Source organism: Mesoplodon mirus (genome assembly GCF_964341445.2).
Source record: "Mesoplodon mirus genome assembly, chromosome: 14".
NCBI lineage: Eukaryota > Metazoa > Chordata > Mammalia > Artiodactyla > Ziphiidae > Mesoplodon > Mesoplodon mirus.
In genome coordinates, this window is record NC_138990.1 from 20,116,148 (window position 1) to 20,141,239 (window position 25,092).

Consider the following 25,092-nt stretch of genomic DNA (forward strand, 5'->3'; position numbering starts at 1 on the left):
ATGCTGGTGAAATTTCTCTAATTTTTCCCATTTTCTTTTTCTTTCTAGAAGACCCAGTTGACATCCCCGGCCACATCTTCACTAGAGGAATGATTGTAGCTGTTTTGATCTCAGTGGTCATTGTGTGCCTAGTGGCCGTGGGTGCCATTTATAGAGTTGACTTGGTTCTATTTTATAGACATTTCTTGGGAAGAGATGAAACCTTAACAGGTAATGAATGTCATGCTGGGATTTCTTATTTTACAGTTTTATTAAGAAGCTATATAAATAAACATTAATCCTCACCTCATTTTGATTATACTGTAGACATATTGGTGGTAGAAGTTTTCCATAAGAAAAATTGATCTGAACGAATCGTCCGTTATGAATGTTGTCTGGGCCACTTTTCCTTGTGCTTACTTATCTGTTGCCAAAAATTGTTTTCTACTTGTTTCATGCATGTGTGTCGTGTCCTTCTAAATGCCCTGTGAGATGGTTAGGCCCAGGGACTGTGTGTCTGAATGTCATTGCTCACACAACATCTGGTGCCTTTACAAAGTTCGCACTCAGTAAAGGTCATTTAAATTGAATTGGGAATGCCCTGGCTGTCCAGTGGTTAAGACTCTTGTGCTTCCAGTGCAGGGGCACGGGTTCAATCCCTGGTCAGGGAACAAAGATCCCATGTGCCACGCGGCAAGGCCAAAAAAAAGAGAATTGTATTATGGTTCATTATTTTAACCTGGCAAAGGATGCTGCATGATGTACTTGTAAGAACCTTGAAGTGCACACCAAATGACCTGAGTTCCAGTCCCCTAGATCTGCCACTTTTCATCTACTCCAACTTCTATCTGGTGGCTGTCTCAGTTTCTCTATTTTTGCAGGTGACTAGAAGTCCTCAAGATTCAAAATAGCTATCAAATTTAAAAAAAAATCAATCTAATCCATTGCACTTGCTTTTGTTTCCGTGTGTGTGTGTGTGTGTGTGTAGGACATACGTAGTTCAAACACCAAAAGTCTTAGCAATTATACATGTATACTTGTCCCATGCCTGTTTCCCACCCCATCCCACATTGATAGTATATCCAAACGAATATGAATAGAGAATCTTATTTCACTCCTCTTTAAAAGACAAATCTTGGCATGCTATGCGCCCTATTCTGAACTTTGCTGTACTATACCTTGGATACCCTTCCATATTAGTTTATAAAATCTCTCATTTTTTAGGGTTGCACAGTGTTTTATTTCTGTGGATGTATTATTATTTATTTAGTCACCGTGTGATGGACATTTGGGTTGCTTAAGACCTTTTGTTATTACAGAAATGATGTGGTGGATAACTTTTGTACAGTTATTGTTTCATATGTCTGCAGCGTAACAGAAGGAAAAATTCCCTAAAGTGGAATTACTAGAAGTGCAGAGGTGGACACAGTTGTTAGTTTGATTGATATTTTACCAATTTGCACTCCATATTTCCCTACTGCCTACCACCTTCAAAGGACAGGAGTACATTTTTTTCCTTACCCACAACCTTTTGGATATTTGTCAATCTGATAGATAAAATCTGAGGGGTATCGAAGTGTAGTTTTCACTTGCATTTTGCTTACTGTGCAAAAGTATGAGCAACTTCTCATGTGTTTAAGACTCATTTGTATTTCCTTTCTCAAAGTACCCATTCATATTCTTTGCCCATGCTTCTACTGGGTTGTTGACTTTTTTTTTTACTTGCTCATTTTCAGCAGCTATTTACATTTTAGGGAGGTTAGCCTATTTTCTATAACATAAAATGCAAATATTATTCCCAGGTTGTTGATAGTGGTGTGCTTTTGACTTTCTTGATAGTGGTGTGCTACATGGAAGACTTTTTAATGTGCAGGCATACCTTGTAGATACTGCGGGTTCAGTTCCAGACCACTGCATAAAGCTAATATCACAATAAAGTTAGTAACACGAAATTTTTGGTTCCCCAGTGCATATAAAAAATATGTTTACACCATAGTGTGTCAAGTATAAGATAGAATTATGCCTAAAAAACGATGTATATACCATAACTTAAAAATACTTTGTTGCTAAAAAATACTAGACATTATTTGAACCTTCAGGAAGTCATAATCTTTTTGTTGGGTCTTTTTTCGAGGGTCTGGCCTCGATGTTGATGGCTGCTGACTGATCAGGGTGGTGGCCCCTGAAGGTTGGAGTGGCTGTGGGAATTTTTAAAAGTAAGACAACAGTGAAGTTTGCTGCATTGATTGACTCTTCCTTTCACAAATGATTTCTCTGTAACATGGGATGATGTTTGATAGCATTTTTCCCATGGTAGACCTTCTTCCAAAACTGGAGTCAATCCTCTCAAACCCTGCTGCTGCTTTATCAACTAACTTTATGTAATATTCTGAGTCCTTTGTTGTCATGTCAACAATATTCACAGTATCTTCACCGTATCTTCACCAGGAGTAGATTCCATCTCAGGACAACATTTTCTTTGCTCATCTGTTGAAAGTTTCATTGTGCAGTTAAGTCACATCTTCAGGCTCCACTTCTAATTCTAGTTCTCTTGCTGTTTCCATCATAGCTGCAGTTACTTCTCCCATGAAGTCTTGAACCCCTCAAAGTCATAAAATAATTTTCATATTTTTCCTTTGAGTTTTTATAGATTCATTATTCACATTTACAACTTCTAATTTACTAATATAAAAATAACGAAGTTAATTCACTTTGCTTTGAGCTAAATTTGTCATTAAGTTATAGAATTATTTGTTTTCTGTGAAAAATATTTTATTCTTTTATTTAAGAGCTTCATTGAGGTATGATCAATATACAAAGAACTGCACATATTTAATGTGCACTGTTCGATGCATTTAGAGGTGAGGATGCTGTATTTAACTTTTCTTTTTCAATGATTCTGTTCCCATTTTTCAGAACTTTCGCTCAAATTTGTACTTAAATAAACCCTTATTTTCACACTAATTAAAAGAGTCAACCTTATCTCCTAGATGGGAAAACGTACGATGCTTTTGTGTCTTACCTAAAAGAATGTCAGCCCGAGAACGGAGAGGAGCACACCTTTGCCGTGGAGATTTTGCCCAGGGTGTTGGAGAAACATTTTGGGTATAAGTTATGCATATTTGAACGGGATGTGGTGCCTGGAAGAGGTAAGAAAGGAAATATAGAAAACTAGTGGAGTTTTCATCTTTAACTTCATCTTTACTTTTAGAAGATGAAGAGCTTAGCCTTACTATTCTGCTATTCTGCTTGCTTAAAAACAAACAAATGAAGTAGTCCTCTAAACCAGAAATAACCAGCTAAATCAATACAAGCAGTAGTGAAAAGATGAGAAAATTGCACTGTTTCCAAAAATGGCCTCTTAGGGACCTGGTCTCTTCACTTGGCTTCACAGTTCTCTGAGTCTTTGGAGAAAGGAAGTGGGCATTCCATTCTCAGAAGCAGGTCCAGAATCATTATCATGAGGCATTTATCTAGAAATACCCCACAGTAAGAATACCTCTTTTGATGATATTTTGTACAGCAGAACCAGTTCTTAATTTAATATGTGATCCTTTGGACTATAAAACAGGTTAATTCTTACCAGAAAATGTTTCTTCTTTATTGTGTTAACATTGGTGAGAAAATTGAAGTAGAAATTAGGACTGATGGCAAAGGATAAATAAAAGGAGATTGGTGGTTCCTAGAATAATTTAGTTGTGAAATTTTATTTTTTAATTAATATGTAAATACAAATGGCTATAATACATATATTGAAGTATATTACAGTTAAAATCAAAGAAATTTAGTAACATTTCCATGTTTTCTCTGAAAGTCCTCCAGAGCTTTGAAGTCTTCCAGAGATTTGGAATCTGGTGTCAAATTATTTTGGATGCTGACGCATCACAAATTATGCGATACAAATGTCTTCATAGTTACCATCACTCATTCATTCATCCAACATTTACTGAGCACCATCCTTGTGCCAAATTCTAAGCTGGGCATTTAGGACAGAGTATGAAATAAGAAACAGTTGTGTTTTTTTTTTTTTTTAATCCTGGGTTACAAATTAAGAAGGGAAAATATTACAAATCAGAAATAGAGAATACTTTTTAGTAATAGATAACTTCTCAAAAGGAATAATATGCCAAATTGTCAGGTGCATTCAACACTGTGATATTTTTGTGCGTCACTCTTTGTATCTAAGAAGACATTCTGTCACGTACAAAGTATTTCTGCTTGACTTTACATCAGTTACATCAATTTTTTTATATTGGGATTGGCCCAAAAGTTCGTTTGGGATTTTCCATAAGATGTTACAGAAAAAGCCAAAAGAACTTTTGGGCCAACCCAATGTTTCCATTATTTTTCTAGGAGTCATTTTAAAAACAGATTTCTTCTTAGTTGTTAAATAAAAATAAAGAATGTTTGTATATTCGATTATGATTAGTTTTGGCTAAGAACTCCATCTAAGGAGGGCTAGAGGTCTAGAACAGAGGTTGGCAGTCTTCCACCCACAGGTCAGGTCCTGCCTGCCACCCTTATTGAAACAGCTCTACACATGTGTTCATGTGTGGTCTGTGGCTGCTTTTGAGTTACAACAGCAGAGTTGAGTAGCTGTGACAAAGACTGTATGACCCACAAAGGCTAAAATATTTACCACCTGGCCCCTTCTGTGGTCTAGAATAATGGCAGGATTTTTTTTTAAATCTTTTAGTTCAAATTTTACCATGTTCCACCATCCATGTAAAGAGGCAAGATAGTGGAATGGTTAGGAACATATACTCCAGAACCAGACCACTTGGGTTCAGATTCTGGTTCTGCCATTTACTAGCCACATGACTCTGGGCAAGTTACTTAACCACTCTGCTTTGGCTTCTTCATCTGTAAAATGGGGGTAATCACAATACTTTCTTCATAGGGTCATTATGATGATTAAATGAGTTAATATACATAAAATATTTAGAAGAAGGCATGGCACAGAGAAAGTGCCAAGTAGGTATTCATTATATCATTGTGTAGATGATTGCTTTTTTAATAGGCATATAAAGTTGAGAATTAATGGTTTATCTCAAAGAAAACCTTACTAGTGAATTTGAGTTAATACAAAATAGGACTGTGCAAAATGATTTTAATCTCATGCCACCCTTTCAGTTTTCTTAATCTGCCACCTCTTGTATATTCAGCTGTTGTAGATGAAATCCATTCACTGATAGAGAAAAGCCGAAGACTGATCATTGTCCTGAGTAAAAGTTATATGTCTAATGAAGTCAGGTATGAACTTGAAAGTGGACTCCATGAAGCACTAGTGGAAAGGAAAATTAAAATCATCTTAATTGAATTTACACCAGTCGGTGACTTCACATTCTTGCCTCAATCACTGAAGCTTTTGAAATCCCACAGAGTTCTGAAGTGGCAGGCCGATAAATCTCTGTCTTATAACTCAAGGTTCTGGAAGAATCTTCTTTATCTGATGCCCGCAAAAGCAGTCAAACCATATAGAGATGAAGCAGAAGTCTTGCCTGTTTTTCCTCAGCCCTGATCTTCAGAAAAGCTGAGCAGAAGAAAGAACTCTTGACACTCTGGGGACTGAGTGTATGAGCCTGTTGATAATGAAGAGCATTATTCAAATATTTAACTCTACTCTGTGAATGTCCTAGTCACAGTCTGAAAATGAAACTTTTCATTAGGTTGCCGGGGATAAGACCAAACATTGAGCTATAGTCGTGGGCTCTCAGAAGACCCTGGAATTCAACAGAAATGGGTCTCCTGTTTCTCCCTCTTCCATAACTGGATGCAGGCACTCTGCTCAACCCCATATTCAGCAACTGTGAGACTGCACGCGGTGCAGAATAACTTATGCCTTAAAATAAGGACATGTCTTTAAGAGATTTTTAATGCTAACAATTGAACTGAAGGATTTTAAGTTCACAAAGTGGCATTTCTCTATGAGCCAGTAGGTGACACAGGAACTGGAATGGTGCTTTCACGACCTCACAATAGCTCCCTACCTCTAAACACCTCTGACAGTGCCTGGGATGCAGGGTGCAGGGCAGGGGTCTGGGAGAACCGACAGGGCTGCGAGCAGAGCAGGGAGTGAGGTGTGAGCTGCTGTAACAGGGCCTCAGCCTCAGAGCACGTGCATTAATGTATCCTGTCTACAGCTGCAGGCCTACAGTTCTTGAAACCCCACTAAGATGCTGCAGAGGGCTTGCTTAATTGGACCTCTTTGTGGGAACTTCTTAAAAGGAACTCAAAACAACTTTTTAATCTTTCATGCCAGACACAAATTGTAATTCAAATAATTTTTGGGGTCTTTCCAAAAAATGTTCTAAAACATTAATTGATTTTGCATAAATGTTTAGACACAGGATGGGTGCCAGATCAGATGAGTTATTCAACAGCCCAAAAAGGATGGTTACTTGCTTGATTTTTAAAAGATGACAGATTTTAAATGCCCTTTGGGTGGAGGCAGCATGGCAGCCAAGACACTTGAGCTCAAATCCCGGGTTTACCGCTTCCTCTGTGATCTCCGGAAACTCTTCTAAATCATCTGTGATGCGGTCTCCTCATCTGTAACGTTAGAATTTATAATAACTGTACAGGGGGGTCAAGTGAATACATACAAATGAAGCTCTTACAACAGTTCTTGACACAAACTTAACACTCAATAAGGGTTGGTATTGCTACGTTTGTTATTGTGATTAATTATCACCTAGGTCAGTCATTTAGTGGTGGAAAGAGAACAAGATCTGGAAAGGAAGGCAGTTTTGACTTGAGGCGATTCATTCTTACAGAGAAGCATAGAGGAGCAGCACATCAGCATATCTGCATTGGACATCTGCAACTTTTCACATTGGAAGACATATATCTGTCTCCTTAGTACTGGGCCTTCTTGACGGCCTCAGAAGTCTGTTCATGAAAATCACTGAGTGAGTGATAAATAGCAGCCTTACAGAGAAAGGAAAGAGCTGGGTAAGTTTGGAAGGCAAGTTAGAAGATATGGGTGCGACATGAATGTTCCAGAAAAATTTAAAGCAGAGACTGTTTAAAACAGCTGTGGTACTACTATATATAAAGTAGATAATCAACAAGGACCTACCGTATAGCACAGGGAACTCTACGGAATGTTCTGTAATAACCTATATGGGAAAAGAGTCTAAAAAAAGAATGGATCAGGTGAATCACTTTGCTGTACACCTGAAACGAACACAACATTGTAAATCAACTATACTCCAATATAAAATAAAAAAATAAAATCAGGCAACTTAAATAATAAAACAGCTGTGGTAGATACTACTGAAAATCAAAGAAAAATGAGATTTTCCTCATATTTTCAGTGTAAGAAAGTGGTCTAATTTTTGTAGCACTTAAAATTTTGCCTGCTAGTTGGACGGCTAAAAAAAGTAAAGGAATTTAATTACTAAGAAGATTCATATGTGAAAATATATGGTCGTGAGAAATTTTATGGCTATCATCATAGTCTCTAATACATAGAATGATTTGCTTTTCTTTTTTATTATGTATGCTTTAAATACATTAAATGTATTTTGTATTAAATGTGTTAAATGTATACAGTAAATATATGCTTTAAAATACATTAATGAACCAATGGTCTCGTGCCTTTATTTTTGAAAAATCTCGACACCTTTTTCACTTAGTTTAAAATTTCAATCCCTCAGTCTCAACATAGATTCCCACCTTTTTAAATAAGATATGGGTCATTCCAAATGAATGCTTAGATCTATCTTTTTTTATGTCAAATTTCTTTGTACCTACCTTCTTTAAAATCCATCCAGGAGCAAAAGAAGAATTCCATTCCCTCTCACAAGGCCACCCAATGTCCAGCACAAATATTAGGTCTTCACGTGCCCGTTAACTCATGTGCATATTTTAAAGTTTAAGTGCCAAGCACTTCCAATCAGGACCAGTACCTAACTTTTATTGATAGAGTAATGTCATTCTCTTCTATGACTCAAATGTCCTTACACTGTGGAGTCCATTTCAGAGAATCAGTGAACAACCAGCTGTCTAAGATGTATAAAGAAACAACCCATGTATGTCTATTATATGCTGGAAACATTTATTAAATTCGAGTTATACTCTCGTAAAGCAGAGAGAGACCTTATTACCCACATATTCTAAACCCAGGAACCTGAGACACGGTCAGTCCAGGGGCTTGAGCTGGGTATGCAATTAGCTAGTGTGACCAGGCTGGGGCAGAGAGGGGTACCGTCTCCTCTCTGGAATTGCCTGTTGCAGGGAGACGAGGTAAGTTTTGGGGGGCTGTAGGCACTTTCCTGGGGAGGCACCTTATACTAGGAGGGTCTAGAACAATCTTGCAGAGAGGAAGCAGGACTGCTTAGGACTGGCTCGGAGGAGGTTAAAAGAGTACGAGGGCTCTTCTAGGCTCCTAGGGTAAGGATGGAGGGGGAATAGCACTCAAATCCTCCACAGGATGGAAGTGTACACGTGGCTGTGGCATCTGCTGAGGTAAGGGGAGTTAAGACCCCTGAGACGTACTAGGGGCTCATCCTGAGTTGATGCTGACTGGTTGACCAGCTGGCTGCGGAGGACTGTCAGCAAGGCTCAGAGTGGGTGCACCTCCTTGCAGCCATCAACATGCTTGTCTGAACCGGGGACACTGGCAAAACCGAGTTGAATCATAGCTTTAAATACTCAGAGGAAATAGCTCATCAACCTGGCGCGAGCGCACCTCTGAGGGAGGAGAGCCGGGGTTTGGGGGAAGCCATCTTTCTGAGCAGAAGCTACTCTGAGAAACGGGATCAGCGGCCAAGAAGTTGTGGCCAGGCCACAACTCTAACAGGAAACGGGCCGTGTGCGCTGTGGGCAGGACACTGAGTGCTTCAGCCCCACCTGTGGGCCGTGCTGATACAAAGTCACCCACAGAAACACTGGGCTGCCAAGAGCTGCTGATCCTGACACAGACAGGAAGAAATCTCTGGAATCATGAAGATTCTGCTGCAGATGTCAGCTCAGACCATCCTGCAGGCTAGCTGTGGAGCTGCTGAGAGCTACAAAAACCAGCTGCTTCTGTTCACCCAACTGAGTCCACCAGGAACAACTTAGTTATTAATTTGCTTTACCCCACAGTACACACAGTAGCCTCAGAAGGATGATAATACTAACAACGCCATCAATATTTTGTTGACTAAAAACAGTTCAAGATTTTGGGGGGACTGTTTTATCCCTTGAGAACCTCCCATTAGAATGTAAAGTCAAGTCGGTGTGTTCTAGTCATGTGAAATGATTCCTCTTGATGTAGTTTTGCTGACTCAGTAGACAGATTTCTTTCTTTTATTGTGACTTTTTAGGAATTGCTGCTTAAATTGTATTCTGTTTTATAATAATGCAAAATATTTACATCCTTCTAAGAGCAAATCTGCAAAACAAGGCATATGCAGAGAAGGCCACCTTCCACCTTCTTGCTCTCCCCTTCCCCACAGGTAATCCTTTCTAAAAGTGATGTTGATTTACCCTTCTGTTTTGTAATATAATTAAATAGGCATATATATTTAATGCCCCCACGTCTTACAGATAAATCGTAGTGTATTAACTACAATTTTTCCACCTTGCTTTTCCCACTCAATCTATTCCAGAGATCACTCCCTAACTGTATATGGAGCTATTTCTCATTCTGACAGTTACGTGGTACACCATTGTGTGGCCTGGTTATACTATAGTTTATTCAGCCAATCTCAGATGTTTCCAGTCTTTTGCTATTACAAATTATGTTGTAAAGAATTGTCTTATGCATGCATCTTTTTCTTCTTTCTTTCTTTTTTTTTTGGCCACACCGTGGGCAGGTGGGATCTTATTTCCCTGACCAGTGATCAAACCTGTGCTCCCTGCAATGGAAGTACAGAGTCTTAACCGCTGGAGCACCAGGTAAGTCCCCTTATGCATGCATCTTTTCACATTTTTCAAGATTATTTTTGGGATAGATTCCAAATGTAGAATACATGGGTCAGAGGACAATGTATATGTAATTTTGCTGGATATTGCCATATTCCTTTTCGTAGGGGTAATATCATTTTCCATTCCCATCTGCAATGTAAGGAGCACTAGCCCCTTAACTTTTGTCTATTTTACTGTAGCGATGTTGATCTTTTTTATCCCTGTTGTTGAAAGGTCTTTACATATTAGAACTAAGACATTGTGATGTAAGTTGCAAATAGTTTTCTTTCCCACTTTGTCTCTTGTGTTTTTAACTTTGCTTATTATATTTACCCATTCCCTGATTATAGAGGAATTCACCCATACTTCCAATACTCATATAGATTAATTTTTAAAATTTAAATCTTCAATCCATTTGGAATTTGTACTGGTGTGCAGTGCAAGGAATGAATCCATTGAATCATTTTTCAGATGACAGTCCATTTACCACAATACTACTTTTTTACTTTTACCCACTGATTTGGGATGCCCCTTCTAACTTATCCTCAATTTCTATTTCCTATTAGATCTATTTCTGGCCTATCTAGTCTATTCTATTGGTCAACTTGCTATTCATGTGGTAATACTGCACTGTTTCAGTTGCAGAGATTTTAAAACATATTTTAATATCTTGTAGGGGCCGTGTCCCTAACCTCACCCCAAAGCTCCTATTTTTCAGTGATTTCCTGACTTTTCATGCATGTTTTTTTCTTCCAAATGAACTTTATAATTAGGATGCTTAACTACAGGAAAAAAAACTGATGACATTTTATTGAGTTCACATTAAATTTTTAAATTAATATAGGGAGGATCAACTTATTTTTGAGATTGTGTCTTCCTAGCCAAGAACATAGGATGTCTCTCCACTTGTTCAAATATGCATTTGGTTCATTCAGGATTGTTTTATAGTTTTACTCATTGAGATTTTGGATATTTCATGTTAAGTTTGGGCTATTTTGCTTTTAAAATGGTGTCTTCTCTTTGGTGATCTTCTAATTTGTTTTTACATATATACACTAAGGCAGTTGAAATATCTCAAAATTGAAGGACATGAGTTTCTAGATTGAAAGGGCTACCAATTTCCCAGCAAAACAAATAGAGAATCACTACCAAACTTGGAAGGAAAAGTGATGTGCTCCCTGCAGTCTTATACTCAAACAATTATTCTCCAATATGAGGACAAAATAGAGATTTTCAGACATATAAGCCCTCAAGATATTTACTTCCCATGTACCTTGTGTCTGAGGTCTACTGGAAGAGGTGCTTCTCCAAAAAAGAGAATATCCTCTAAGAAGGCTCAGAAATAAGGGATCCAACTTAGGAGAGTGGTAAAAAGTGTCTCCAGGCTGACGGTAAATGGAAATCCCAGGATGGCAATTGAGAGCAAGTTCCAGATAGACCGTTTTCAGGAAGAAGACAGATTTCCCAGTGTGGTTAATGCATTGAGAGGTCATTTACATTTCTAGTGGAAAGTTGAGGAATGAGTTAATCATAAATATAGAGAAATTTAATCAAATGAAGAAAAATAATTATTAGCTTCTAGTGAAACAAAAGTTGGTATATGAAAAGAGATGTAGTCAAATAGCATTATATGGCTCAGCCATAAATAGTATTTACCTGTAACAATGGTGTAAATATTCAACATTTATTTAACTAAAATTATGGTATAACTATATTTGGAGACAGGATAGGAGGGAAAATGTGTTTATGGTAGTGGTGGTGTTGGGGGGTAAATCACACCTTTCATTGTTAGGAAGTCAACAGATTATATCTAAAACTTTGTTCAAAGTCAAGGTTCTTAGAAAGGCAGGCTATGCTTTGCTTTCTCATTAATCCCTGGTCCATTTGCTGCAATGTCTCCCATACTCTGCAGTCCAGGACGTCTGCAGGCTCTGGATCCCCAGCTCTAACGGAAACTCTTAAACCTCACTTGACTTCTTTGTTGTAGTCAACACTAGTCATCCCAGTTTTCTTCTGAAGCCTCCTTGGATTTGTGAAAAGATTCCCTCCTGGTTTTCATAGCCCCATTTTCATATTCCCTTTTCATACTGTTTGGTGGTTTCTCTGTTCCATGCCACCCCTCCCTTAAAATTTTCCAGGGTCCCTTTTGGAATCTTCTTTCCTTCTCATGCTGCATATTATCCTTGCCCATTGCTTTAGCAAACCTAAAGAGGAAAAAATCCCTCTTCCACCTGTGGTCTGTTTTCTGAGCTCTAGAATCACACATTCAGCTCTACCTTGGGTAACTTTATCTAGAAACATACATAACATCTAAAACTCAACTATTTATATTGCATTGATTCTAGTTTCCCAAAGCCTATACCTCTGTTTTGGTTTTACGAACCCATTTTCTACCTGATGAAAATGGTAGAACCATTTTCTTCCAAGCAGGAAGCTGAGTGTCACCTATATTAATTCTCTTTCTCCCATGTTTCATATTCAGTCAGGAAGTTCTACCCTGGACCTGTGTTCTCTATAATAGCTCCTTAGCAGCTGCCTTACCTATGTCCCTTACTAACGCCTGCAAAAATAAGTGAGTAGATGCTTTTGACAGAGCTTAAAGAGGTTCTTTTCTGTTTGCTGTTCTGTTTACTGCAAGTTTCTCAGTCATCAGCTGAGAATGAGGATGAGGGAGGCAACTTTAGAAGAAAGGAAGAAATATGAAGTTGTTTTCTAGGAAAATAAGATAGTGAGTGAAGTAGAGAAATATAGCATGGCTGCTAACAAGTATTAAAGTCTCCCTCAGGTTATGGAGACCAGTCAGCATGCCTGCGTGTTTCCTCCAGCTATGTTCAGTTGTGTATGTTCAACTAAGGAAGAGAGTTAGTAATTTTTAAGCTAATGCGATAAAATAAGAGAGTGTCAAGTGAACTAAAGGTATAGGTAAGTGACTGATAATAATGCACGACAATAAAACTTAAGTTGGAAAATGCGTGTATAGAGGGTGTCGTTGAAGATTTGGTTAGAGCAATATAAGTTTCTTCTGTGACCACATGATTGTCACAAATGAATTGATATCAGAGTGTTTCAGGGAGTAAGATGATAGGATGCTTGAAACGGAAATTATTGAGGCATGTCAAATACTAGTAATGGCAGGTGTATGAATAAACGCCTGAGGTAGGCATGGAAGTCAAGACATTTGGAAGAGAGGAAGTTAAAGAATCGAGAGACCAAGGTGTTCCATGGATCATCTATGTGAATACTAAAATTACCAAGAATCAAAACAGGGAGGGTTCTGGTGAGCATAAGAATAAGTGGGGGGCTAAACTCTTCAGAGAATGTGAAACTGAGAGGAACCCTGTGGGGCTTTCCCAGGAACAGACTCCTGTGTCCTCCACCTCTTGTTGGTAGAGCTTTAGCTTCCTAGGCTTTCCCTGAGTTCCAAAGAGCAAATTTAATCAGAGAAGCAAGAAAATGCAAAAACAAAGGAAAGCAGTCAAGCAAGACAAAATAATAATAGTTTAGCCATAAAATTAGGTCAAGGACTTTTAGTTCTTCCTCAAGGGCTAGTTATTTTGCAGATACTAAAGCCCCCACCAAGTGGAGAAAGTTAACTGCAAGCTGACCACCAGCATGTGGACCTCAGGCACTTTGGAACCAGAAGGTTGACGATTGAGATTTCCAAAACATGACCCTGTTACCTCACCGTCAGCTAATCAGAGAATTGTACACAAGCTGACCTCATACCCTGAGACTCTCCCTTCACTTTGTCCTTAAAAACCCTTCCCTGATAGCCACCAGGGAATTCAGGTCTTTGGAGCACAAGCTGCCTGTTCTCCTTGCTTGGTACCCTGCAATGAATGCTGTTCCTTCCTTCACCACAACCTGGTATAAGTAGACTGGCTTTGCTGCGTGTAGACCCAAGTTCTGTTTAGTAACAAATGCAGCAGTGTGACCAGGGGTTTGGGGACAACCTCAACAAGGTGAGTAATGGGTGGTATTACAGGGTGAGGACATGCTATTCAAAGCTGGGGATTTTTAGGGAGGAGGGAGTATAATGGCTAGAAATCAGTGGCTCAAGTGGTCTGGGAGAGAAGACAGCCACAATTTAAGTGGGCTGTTAGGGAAACAATGTCCTTGGGAGAGAGTCAAATAGCAGTGGTGAGAAAGGGGTAAGAAAGTCCAGGGAAGAGTTTGAAGATATGACAAATGATCAATTTAACCATCTACAAATGAGGTTAGAAAAAAATTAATTAAAATTCAGAGAAATCCCTCTGGGAGACATCCCCAAGTCTGTGGTTTGGCTAAGAGCCCGTCTCCTATGGTCCACTGTGCATACCTCTATTTAGCATTTACCATCTAAGAAATGATCTTCAGAGGTCCAGTCCCTCTTTGACCAACCTAACTGTTCACAGTTACCAGCAAAAGATCTTGCCTATAGTAGATGGTTAGCAAATGTTTGTTAGATTAAACTTATTACTGTACACTGTAATTATTTACCTTTCACCCCAAATATGAGCTCTTTGAGGGTAGAGCATGTGTATTTTATTTATCCTTGTATCATGTTTCTGATACAATAATAGACACACATAAAATGCTTGGAACCATGAATGCACAGAATAGATTCATTTTTATTTCTCCCAGCAATTTACTCCAAGTGAAACAGAATTCATTTATCCAACGGTAATATTATATGTTTCAGTTATTTATTGCTATCTAACAAATCACCCCAAAACTTAGTTGCTTAAACATTGACAGTTTGTTATGTTTCACAATTCTGCAATCTAAGTTGGACTCCACTGGACCATTTTTCTGCTCCATGTGGTGTCTGCTGGGGCTGGAACATCTAATATATTCTTCACTCACATGTGTAGACTAAGATGGTTGGAGCAACTGGAGTATGACCAGACAGCTCACTCTCTCTCTCCTCATGTTTTTACAACTAGCTTTTACAGCTACTTGAGCTTCCTTACAGCAAGGTGATCTCAGAACATTTGGACAAGAAATATTGTATCTGGCCTCCAAGAGAAAGCTGAAGACCTTTAAAAAACTACATCCAGATGGGCACTTCCACTGTATTTTGTTGGTCAAACCAAGTCACAAATTCAACCTAGATTCAAGAACAAGAACAATAGGCTCCACCTCTGGACATACACAAGAATGCACGTGGAGGACCAGAGGAACTGATGGCAGCCATTTCTGGAGACTATCCACACAATGCCTGTAGAAGGGTATTCTGTCTCCTGAAAACTCAATTAAAGTGATCAAACTGACTTTAGGAATCACCTCTCTAAACAAGTTTAGACTCAACTTCAAGGTCTGCATCAGGATCTCTGAAGCTTCAGAAGGATAGCTCCCACACCCCAACTCACTTGAATCCAGTTCAATTCAATAGGTATTGAATACCGGTCATAGACAACCCCTTACGTTTAGCCTTTTCCTTCCATCTTAGCCACATCTTTTCCCAGGTCTCTTGCCTTTATTCTTTTTTTTATCATTCATCTTCCATGGGTTTTACTTATTTATTTTTTAAACATCTTTATGGAGTATAGTTGCTTTACAATGGTGTGTTAATTTCTGCTTTATAACAAAGTGAATCAGCTATACATATACATATGTCCTCATATCTCCTTGTCTTGTGTCTTCCTCCCACCCTCCGTATCCCACCATTCTAGGTGGTCACAAAGCACCCAGGTGATCTACCTGTGCTATGCAGCTGCTTCCCACTAGCTATCTATTTTACATTTGGTAGTGTATATATGTCCATGCCACCCTCTCACTCCGTCCCAGCTTACCCTTCCCCCTCCCCATGTCCTCAAATCCATTCTCTACATCTGCGTCTTTATTCCTGTTCTGCCCCATGGTTCCTCAGAACCTTTTTTTTTTTTAGATTCCATATATATGTGTTAGCATACGGTATTTGTTTTTCTCTTTCTGACTTACTTCACTCTGTATGACAGACTCTAGGTCCACCCACCTCACTACGAATAACTTAATCTTGTTTCTTTTTATAGCTGAGTAATATTCCATTGTATATATGTGTCACATCTTCTTTATCCATTCATCTGTCGATGGACACTTAGGTTGCTTCCATGTCCTGGCTATTGTAAATAGAGCTGCAATGAACATTTTGGTACATGACTCTTTTTAAATTATGGTTTTCTCAGGGTATATGCCCAGTAATGGGATTGTTGCCTCGTATGGTAGTTTTATTTTTAGTTTTTTAAGGAATCTCCATACTGTTCTCCATAGTAGCTGTATCAATTTACATTCCCACCAACAGTGCAAGAGGCTTCCCTTTTCTCCACACCTTCACCAGAATTATTGTTTGTAGATTTTTTGATGAGGGCCATTCTGACCGGTGTGAGATGATATCTCACTGAAGTTTTGATTTTCATTTCTCTAATGATTAGTGATGTTGAGCATCCTTTCATGTGTTTGTTGGCAATCTGTATATCTTCTTTGGAGAAATGTCTTTTTAGGTCTTCTGCCCATTTTTGGATTGGGTTGTTTTTTTTTGAATATTGAGCTGCATGTGCTGCTTATAAATTTTGGAGATTAATCCTTTGTGGGTTGCTTCATTTGCAAATATTTTCTCCCATTCTGAGGTTTGTCTTTTTGTTTTGTTTATGTTTTCCTTTGTTGTCCAAAAGCTTTTAAGTTTTATTAGGTCCCATTTGTTTACTTTTGTTTTTATTTCCATTGCTCTAGGAGGTGGGTCAAAAAGGATCTTGTTGTAATTTATGTCCTGGAGTGTTCTGCCTATGTTTTCCTCTAAGAGTTTGATAATGTCTGGTCTTACATTTAAGTCTTTAATCCATTTTTAGTTTATTTTTGTGTATGGTGTTAGGGAGTGTTCTAATTTCATTCTTTTACATGTAGCTGTCCAGTTTTCCCAGCACCACTTATTGAAGAGGCTATCTTTTCTCCATTGTATATTCTTGCCTCCTTTATCAAAGATAAGGTGACCATGTGTGCATGGGTTTATCTCTGGGCTTTCTAACCTGTTCCATTGATCTATGTTTCTGTTTTTGCACCAGTACCATACTGTCTTGATTACTGTAGTTTTGTAGTATAGTCTGAAGTCAGGGAGCCTGATTTCTCCAGCTCCATTTTTCTTTCCCAAGATTGCTTTGGCTATTCGGGGTCTTTTGTGTTTCCATACAAATTGTGAAATTTTTTGTTCTAGTTCTGTGAAAAATGCCATTGGTAGTTTGACAGGGATTGCACTGAATCTGTAGATTGCTTTGGGTAGTATAGTCATTTTCACAATATTGATTCTTCCAATCCAAGAACATGGTATATCTCTCCATCTGTTTGTATTGTCTTTTCTTTCATCAGTGTCTTACAGTTTTCTTCATATAGATCTTTTGCCTCCTTAGGTAGGTTTATTCCTAGGTATTTTATTGTTTTTGTTGCAATGGTAAATGAGAGTGTTTCCTTAATTTCTCTTTAAGATTTTTCATCGTTCATGTATAGGAATGCAAGAGATTTCTGTGCATTAATTTTGTATCCTGCTACTTTACCAAATTCATTGATTAGCTCTAGTAGTTTTCTGGTAGCATCTTTAGGATTCTCTACGTATAGTATCATGTTATCTGCAAACAGTGACAGTTGTACTTCTTATTTGATTTGGATTCCTTTTATTTCTTTTTCTTCTCTGATTGCTGTGGCTAAAACTTCCAAAACTATGTTGAATAATAGTGGTGAGAGTGGGCACCCTTGTCTTTTTCCTGATCATACAGGAAATATTTTCAGTTTTTCCCCATTGAGAACGATGTTGGCTGTGGGTTTCTCATATATGGCCTTTAATATGTTGAGGTAGGTTCCCTCTATGCCCACTTACTGGAAAGTTTTTATCATAAATGGATGTTGAATTTTGTTGAATGCTTTTTCTGCATCTATTGAGATTATCATATGATTTTTATCCTTCAGTTTGTTAACATGGTGTATCACATTGATTGATTTACATATATTGAAGAATCCTTGCATCACTGGGATAAACCTCACTTGATCATGGTGTATGATCCTTTTAATGTGCTGTTGGATTCTGTTTGCTAGTATTTTGTTGAGGATTTTTGCATCTATGTTCATCAGTGATATTGGCCTGTAGTATTCCTTTCTGTGACATCTTTGGTTTTGGTATTATGTGATGGTGGCCTCATAGAATGAGTTTGGGGGTGTTCCTCCCTCTGCCATATTTTGGAAGAGTTTGAGAAGGATAGGTGTTAGCTGTTCTCTAAATATTTGATAGAATTCACCTGTGAAGCCATCTGGTCTTGGGCTTTTGTTTGTTGGAAGATTTTTAATCACAGTGCTTGTGATTGGTCTGTTTATATTTTCTGTTTCTTTCTGGTTCAGTCTCGGTAGGTTGTGCTTTTCTAAGAATTTGTCCATTTCTTCCAGGTTGTCCATTTTATTGGCATATAGTTGCTTGTAGTAATCTCTCATGATCCTTTGTATTTCTGCAGTGTCAGTTGTTACTTCTTTTTCATTTCCAATTCTATTGATTTGAGTCTTCTCCCTTTCTTTCTTGAGGAGTCTGGCTAATGATTTCTCAACTTTGTTTATCTTCTCAAAGAACAAGCTTTTAGTTTTATTGATCTTTGCTATTGTTTCCTTCATTTCTTGTTCATTTATTTCTGACCTGGTCTTTATGATTTCTTTCCTTCTGCTAACCTTGGGTATTTTTTGTTCTTCTTTCTCTAGTTGCTTTAGGTGTAAGGTTTGATTGTTTATTTGAGATTTTTCTTGTTTTGTGAGGTAAGATTGTATTGCTCTAAACTTCCCTCTTAGAACTGCTTTTGCTGCATCCCATAGGCTTTGGGTCATCGTGTTTTCATTGTCATTTGTTTCTAGTTTTTTTTTTTATTTCCTCCTTGATTTCTTCAGTGATCTCTCAGTTATTTAGTAGCATATTGTTTAGCCTCCATGTGTTTGTATATTTTACATTTTTTTTCCTTTAATTGATATCTAGTCTCATAGCGTTGTGGTCAGAAAAGATACTTGATACAATTTCAATTTTCTTAAATTTACCACAGCTTGATTTGTGACCCAAGATATGATCTATCTTGGAGAATGTTCCATGAATACTTGAGAAGAAAGTGTATTCTGTTGTTTTAGGATGCAATATCCTATAAATACCAATTAAGCCCATCTGGTCTAATGTGTCATTTAAAGCTGTGTTTCCTTATTTATTTTCATTTTGGATGATTTGTCCATTGGTGAAAGTGGGGTGTTAAAGTCCCCGACTATTATTGTGTTAATGTCGATTTCCCCTTTTATGGCTGTTAGCATTTGCCTTATGTATTGAGGTGCTCCTATGTTCGGTGTATAAATATTTACAATTGTTATATCTTCTTCTTGGATCGATCCCTTGATCATTATGTAGTGGCCTTCTTTGTCTCTTGTAATAGTCTTTATTTTGAAGTCTATTTTGTCTGATATGAGTATTGCTACTTCATTTTTCTTTTGATTTCCATTTGCATGGAATATCTTTTTCCATTCCCTCACTTTCGGTCTGTATGTGCCCCTAGGTCTGAAGTGGGTCTCTTGTAGACAGCATATATACAGGTCTTGTTTTTGTATCCATTCACCAGTCTGTGTCTTTTAGTTGGAGCATTTAATCCATTTACATTTAAGGTAAGTATCAGTATGTATGTTCCTATTACCATTTTCTTAATTGTTTGGGTTTGTTTTTCTAGGTCTTTTCCTTCTCTTGTGTTTCCTGCCTAGAGAAGTTTCTTTAACATTTGTTGTAAAGCTGGTTTGGTGGTGCTGAATTCTCTTAACTTTTGCTTGTCTGTAAAGCTTTTAATTTCTCCGTTGAATCTGAATGAGATCCTTGCTGGTAGAGTAATCTTTGTTGTAGGTTTTTCCCTTTCATCACTTTAAATATAGCCTGCCATTCCCTTCTTGCTTGCAGAGTTTCTACTGAAGGATCAGCTGTTAACTTTATGGGGATTCCCTTGTATTTTATTTGTTGCTTTTCCCTTGCGCTTTTAGTATTTTTTCTTTGTATTTAATTTTTGATAGTTTGATTAATATGTGTTTTGCTGTGTTTCTCCTTGGATTTATGCTGTATGGGACTCTCTGCACTTCCTATACTTGATTGACTATTTCCTTTCCCATGTTAGGGAAATTTTTTACTATAATCTTTTCAAATATTTTCTCAGACCCTTCCTTTTTCTCTTCTTCTGGGACCCCTATAATTCAAATGTTGGTGTGTTTAATGTTGTCCCCGAGGTCTCTGAGACTGTCCTCAATTCTTTTCATTCTTTTTTCTTTATTCTGGTCTGTGGCAGTTATTTCCACTATTTTATTTTCCAGGTCACTTATCTGTTCTTCTGCCTCAATTATTCTGCTATTGATTCCTTCTAGAGAATTTTTCATTTCATTTATTGCGTTCTTCACCATTGTTTGCTCTTTAGTTCTTCTAGGTCCTTTTTAAATGTTTCTTGTATTTTCTCCATTCTATTTCTGAGATTTTGGATCATCTTTACTGTCATTACTCTGAATTCTTTTTCAGGAAGACTACCTATTTCCTCTTCATTTGTTAGGTCTGGTGGGTTTTCACCTTGTTCCTTCATCTGCTGCATGTTTCTCTGTCTTCTCATTTTGTTTAATTTACTGTGTTTGGGGTCCCCTTTTCCCAGTCTGCCCCTGTCACAGACACCCAGTGGGTGAGGTTGGTTCAGTAGTTTTTGTAGGCTTCCTGGTAGAGGGGGCTCATGCCTGTGTTCTGGGGGGTGGAGCTGGATCTTATCCCTCTGGTGGGCAGGACACAGCCGGTGGTGTGTTTTGGGGTGTCTGTGAACTTAGTATGACTTTATCCTGCCTTTATCCTTATCACTGTGTTGCTCTCACATGACTCTGTAAGCCTGGAGCTTCATGTGCCTGGAATATTGTTCAGCTGCTCCCTATGACCTGTGTTGAAACAGGCCTGTAAAAAGCTTCATATCCTCTTGGAATCCTAGGCAGATTCGTGACCCAGAGCAGATATATTTTTTTGGTTCATTCCTAGTTATAAATGCTAATTCCCTCTTCTCTCTTCCACCTCAGGGAAACACCCATTTTGCCTTCATCCCAAAGCAAATGTAGTCTTCTTTTGTATTTTATGTTATCCTCTAGTTATGTGTAGAAGCAGCCCTGGAGCATTCATATGCTCAGATGAATCAGCCGTATCTTTGTTAGAATATCAGCCTCTTGAGGATGGGTGATATCTAAGCTTAACCAAGTTGCTTTCTAGATAAAGCTCTTTTTGACCAGTGTGGTCTCAGAGTTTCCTAGGGTTCTTATTAAGTGATTTTATTTGTTCTATTGAAGGAACAGTGGGGTTCTCAATTATATGTTTTATTTTGAATCTTTGTTTTAATAAAGAGGTACCAAAAAATCTTGGTGATTTCAGAGTTTAAATTTATTTCCCTGTCTGTATCAATAAATTATTGTTTCAAATAAATGGTGTTAGAGAGATGTTTTTCTCTTTTTCAGAATTAAAAAAAAGTTAATCGCAACAAAAGCTTTAGGTTATGTCATAAAGGTTACATTTTTGGGAGTTAGTTTTACAAAATGAAAAAAAAAAAAACCCAAAACCCACTGTTGAGAAACTGTTGAGTGCTAATAATCTTTACAGGAAATTCCTGTAAAGGAAGTTGGATTACTCACTCTTTCAACTAAACCTAACCACAAACCTTATCTAGTCAAGGAGGTTGGTCTGGGGAGAGTTTTAGATGCTTCATCTTCAGGTCATTTCCTTCTACTTATAGAGGTCGTTAATTTGATTTTCCTCTGTATGACCATGAATTTGACATTCTCAATGGTCATTTACAAAATACTAAAGGTTTTCCTTTTTTTTTTTCTCCAGGTTTAGCTCATTGTTTGCAAACTTGTGTGAGTTACATGTACTTTCTCCCTTTATCTCTCTGGCTAGGAAGAGATATTGTAGACCTCTGAAAATGGATATTCTCACGTGCGCATCTTCAGATAGAAAAGCTGGCAGTCACTGAAAGAAAGACTTCAAGTTCCTTTCTCTTTATCAATGTCTTAAGAACAGGAAATACAGGTAAGACAATTGTATATTTTTTTTCCACTAGACTTCCTAACCAGCAAATATAAGTTGAGAAAAGAACTTAAATCATTTTCAAAATGGATTGCTAACACAACTCTTTTTCATAAACTATTTTGTACTAATAAATTTGCTACCTAATTAGCAAATTTTACATTTCCACATATATGGAGACTTTATTTAAAAAACCTGTTGGTTATGAAATAAACCTATCTACAATGCTTTGAGCATTTTGTGGGAAAGGTGGAGAGCAGAGGGGTTCGAAATGTTTGCTGACTCAGCCATAAAAAGAAACAAAATTGGGTCATTTGTAGAGATATGGATTGACATAGAGGCTGTAATACAGAGTGAAGTAAGTCAAAAGAGAAGAACAAATATCGTATATTAATGCATATATGTGGAATATGAAAAAAAATTGGTATAAATGATCTTATTTACAAAGCAGAAATAGAGACACAGACATAGAGAACAAACATATGGATACCAAGGGGAAAAGGTGGGGTGGTGGGGTGAATTGGGAGATTGGGATTGACATATATACACTATTGATACTATGTATAAAATAAATAACTAGTGAGAACCTGCTGTATAGCACAGGGAACTCTACTCAGTGCTCTGTGGAGACCTAAATGGGAAGGAAATCCAAAAAAGAGGGGATATATGTATACATATAGCTGATTCACTTTGCTGTACAGTAGACACTAACACAATATTGTAAAGAAACTATACTCCAATAAAAATTAAAAAAAACAAAAAAGCAAACAAAAAAGGCCATAGATAGTACCTATAATATCTAGCATAGAGTTTGCCACATAAAAAGAATTCAGCAAATAGTTGCTCTACAAATGTGTATGACCAAGATTGGCAGTTTAGTTTAGACTGGATTTTGTTAAGCTATTCGTATCTGTATTCCAGCGTCATCATTTTTTAAAGGCATGACTTTAGACAATTTACTTCACCAAAAAAAAAAAAAGGTTTTTGCCGAATTTAAATGCTTGTCTTGACTGTAAAATCTTTGAGAGCAGGAGCTACACTCTTGATTTTCTGTAATTCCTAGACAATGAGATATATAGCTACCATGGATCATGTGAGAACCATAATAATATTAGTTGAATTAAATAGTTACTGTTACACTAGACCAAATGTCTACATGTACATGTGTTCCCTGGGTATAGTCATTGCTGATCCCATGGGAAATTGTCTTTAACTGTGGGATTCTCCTACCTGAGCCTCAGATTCCCTGTTGACACCTGCCTTCTCCACCTGCCTTTCCTCTTTTTCCCCTCCCACCAAAAGCTTTGGTCAGAAAAAATTTTAGTTCATCATCAACCAAAGATAGTTGAAGGTGTAGTCTTGACCAACTGATTGGGGGAATCTTCAACCTCTAACAAAAAAAATATGGCTCTCAAAAAGCAGGTGTGGGGCTTCCCTGGTGGCACAGTGGTTGAGAGTCCGCCTGCCGATTCAGGGGACATGGGTTCGTGCCCCGGTCTGGGAAGATCCCACATGCCGCGGAGTGGCTGGGCCCGTGAGCCATGGCCGCTGAGCCTGCGCGTCCGGAGCCTGTGCTCCGCAATGGGAGAGGCCACAGCAGTGAGAGGCCTGCGTACCGAAAAAAAAAAAAATCAGGTATGGATGCTGTTTTGGAGAAGAGACCCTTCAGATACTTGAAGTCACCCTTTTGAGCTCTTATCTCTTTTTGTGAGGTGACGGCATATGCTGATAGGAAAATCAGAGTCTCTGAGACCCTCTTCATATGGACATGAATTCCTCTTCTAATACTTATAAGATGTGCAATTATCATTAATAGTGGGGACCACTCTTCAAGCAACGTGAGCCTTGGTGGTCCATCAGTGAAACAAGAAGGACAACAACCATCTTCCCGAGTGCGACAAAGTATGTAAGAGAACAGGACACCATTATATTCAGTGCCACCTGTCCATTGATTTACTGCCAAGAACAGACCTGCAGCCTGGTTTGGTTAAGTTGCCTAATGCTTGAAAAATGCTCGATAAATGCACCTTGTGTGATTCCTTATGATTCTTGGAAGTGTTTTGGTGATGGTGGAATGAAAGGCATCACACAGACATCAAAAGATCTTAAAAAGGTAGATATTGACAAACAATATCAGTTGTGTTATCCCACATCAATGGGGTTTCCAGAGTGGGCTTGCTCTTGTGTTGCTCAGTTGCCAACAGTGTTGGTAATAACTGCTGTAACTTAGCACAGACCCAGCTCCCCAAGGTCTATTCTTGTCCCTGAGCAGGGCTTCCCAGGGATGATCCCTGAATCACAGTGATTTCCCTGACACTTGTTTATAATATAGAATCCAATGTTCTTCTCCTTGAGAATCTGATTTAATATGATTTGGAGAGCCCAGATATCTGAATTTATAAAAAGCATTCTGGGTGATTCTTGTAATGGAGATAATTTGAGAAATATAATTCCAGAGACAAAGCTGTAGCCTAGAAACAGCCCCAGGCAGCCTGAGGTCCTATGCCAGTAGGTGAGGGTATCATGGACAGAACATCTGACCACTCAAGGTTGGGACAGGAATTCCTGAGGGCTGGAGACTTCTGGGTGTCATGGTAAAAAATTTTCTATAGGCTTGGTAATTCAAACATGGAATCACAGAATGTTAGAGCTGAGATGATCTTAGAAATAATAAAGTCCCATGATTCTCAAGTCAAGGAGCTTTAAAAAAAATGCAGATTTTCCAGTTTAATCCCCAGAAGTTAGGACCCCCTAACCCTCAGGTGGAGGAACAACTGATACAGTCCAAATAATTTATTCTGCAAATGAAAAAACAAGTGCAGAGAGAGGCTAACTAGAGTCACACAGCAAGTTAATGGTTAAACTTAGGTTGATATGCATTTATTTTGACTTCTCCTGAATTCTTTTGCATTTATTTGGACAACAGAATTGATTACAATTTATGCATGAAGCTTTTCCTAGGATTTGGAGATAAGATTTCTGAAACAGGATCCCTGCTCTTAAGGAGCTCCCAACCTAGTGAGAGGACATGGTATATGAAATAACAATTTCACTATGGTGTGGATAAATTCTGAACAAGGACTTACTGAACTCCTGTGTGAGTCACGCCCTATTCCTTGAGAGAGTGGCAGGCTGCAAGACAGGCTCAGTTCTGCTGGCATGGAGCTTTGGTTCTAGTT

General features: G+C 38.1%; 2 protein-coding genes across 3 annotated transcripts in view; both read left to right on the top strand.

Moving 5' to 3' along the window:
• Positions 1-7,526, top strand: part of IL18R1 (interleukin 18 receptor 1) — a gene marked incomplete at its 5' end in the record, with an annotated part of 34,141 nt that extends 26,615 nt beyond the window's left edge. For both annotated transcript variants that reach the window (XM_082642601.1, XM_082642602.1), the window contains 3 exons: positions 49-210; positions 2,970-3,128; positions 5,145-7,526. In XM_082642601.1, the coding sequence (XP_082498727.1) occupies positions 49-210; positions 2,970-3,128; positions 5,145-5,500 (677 nt within the window). In that variant the 3' untranslated portion in view covers positions 5,501-7,526. The remainder of the gene's footprint in view (positions 1-48; positions 211-2,969; positions 3,129-5,144) is intronic.
• A 14,266-nt stretch (positions 7,527-21,792) lies between these two features.
• Positions 21,793-25,092, top strand: part of IL18RAP (interleukin 18 receptor accessory protein) — a 30,612-nt gene continuing 27,312 nt past the window's right edge. The window contains 2 exon segments of the mRNA XM_082642404.1: positions 21,793-21,916; positions 23,730-23,815. The gene's annotated coding sequence lies outside the window, so the exon portion shown is untranslated.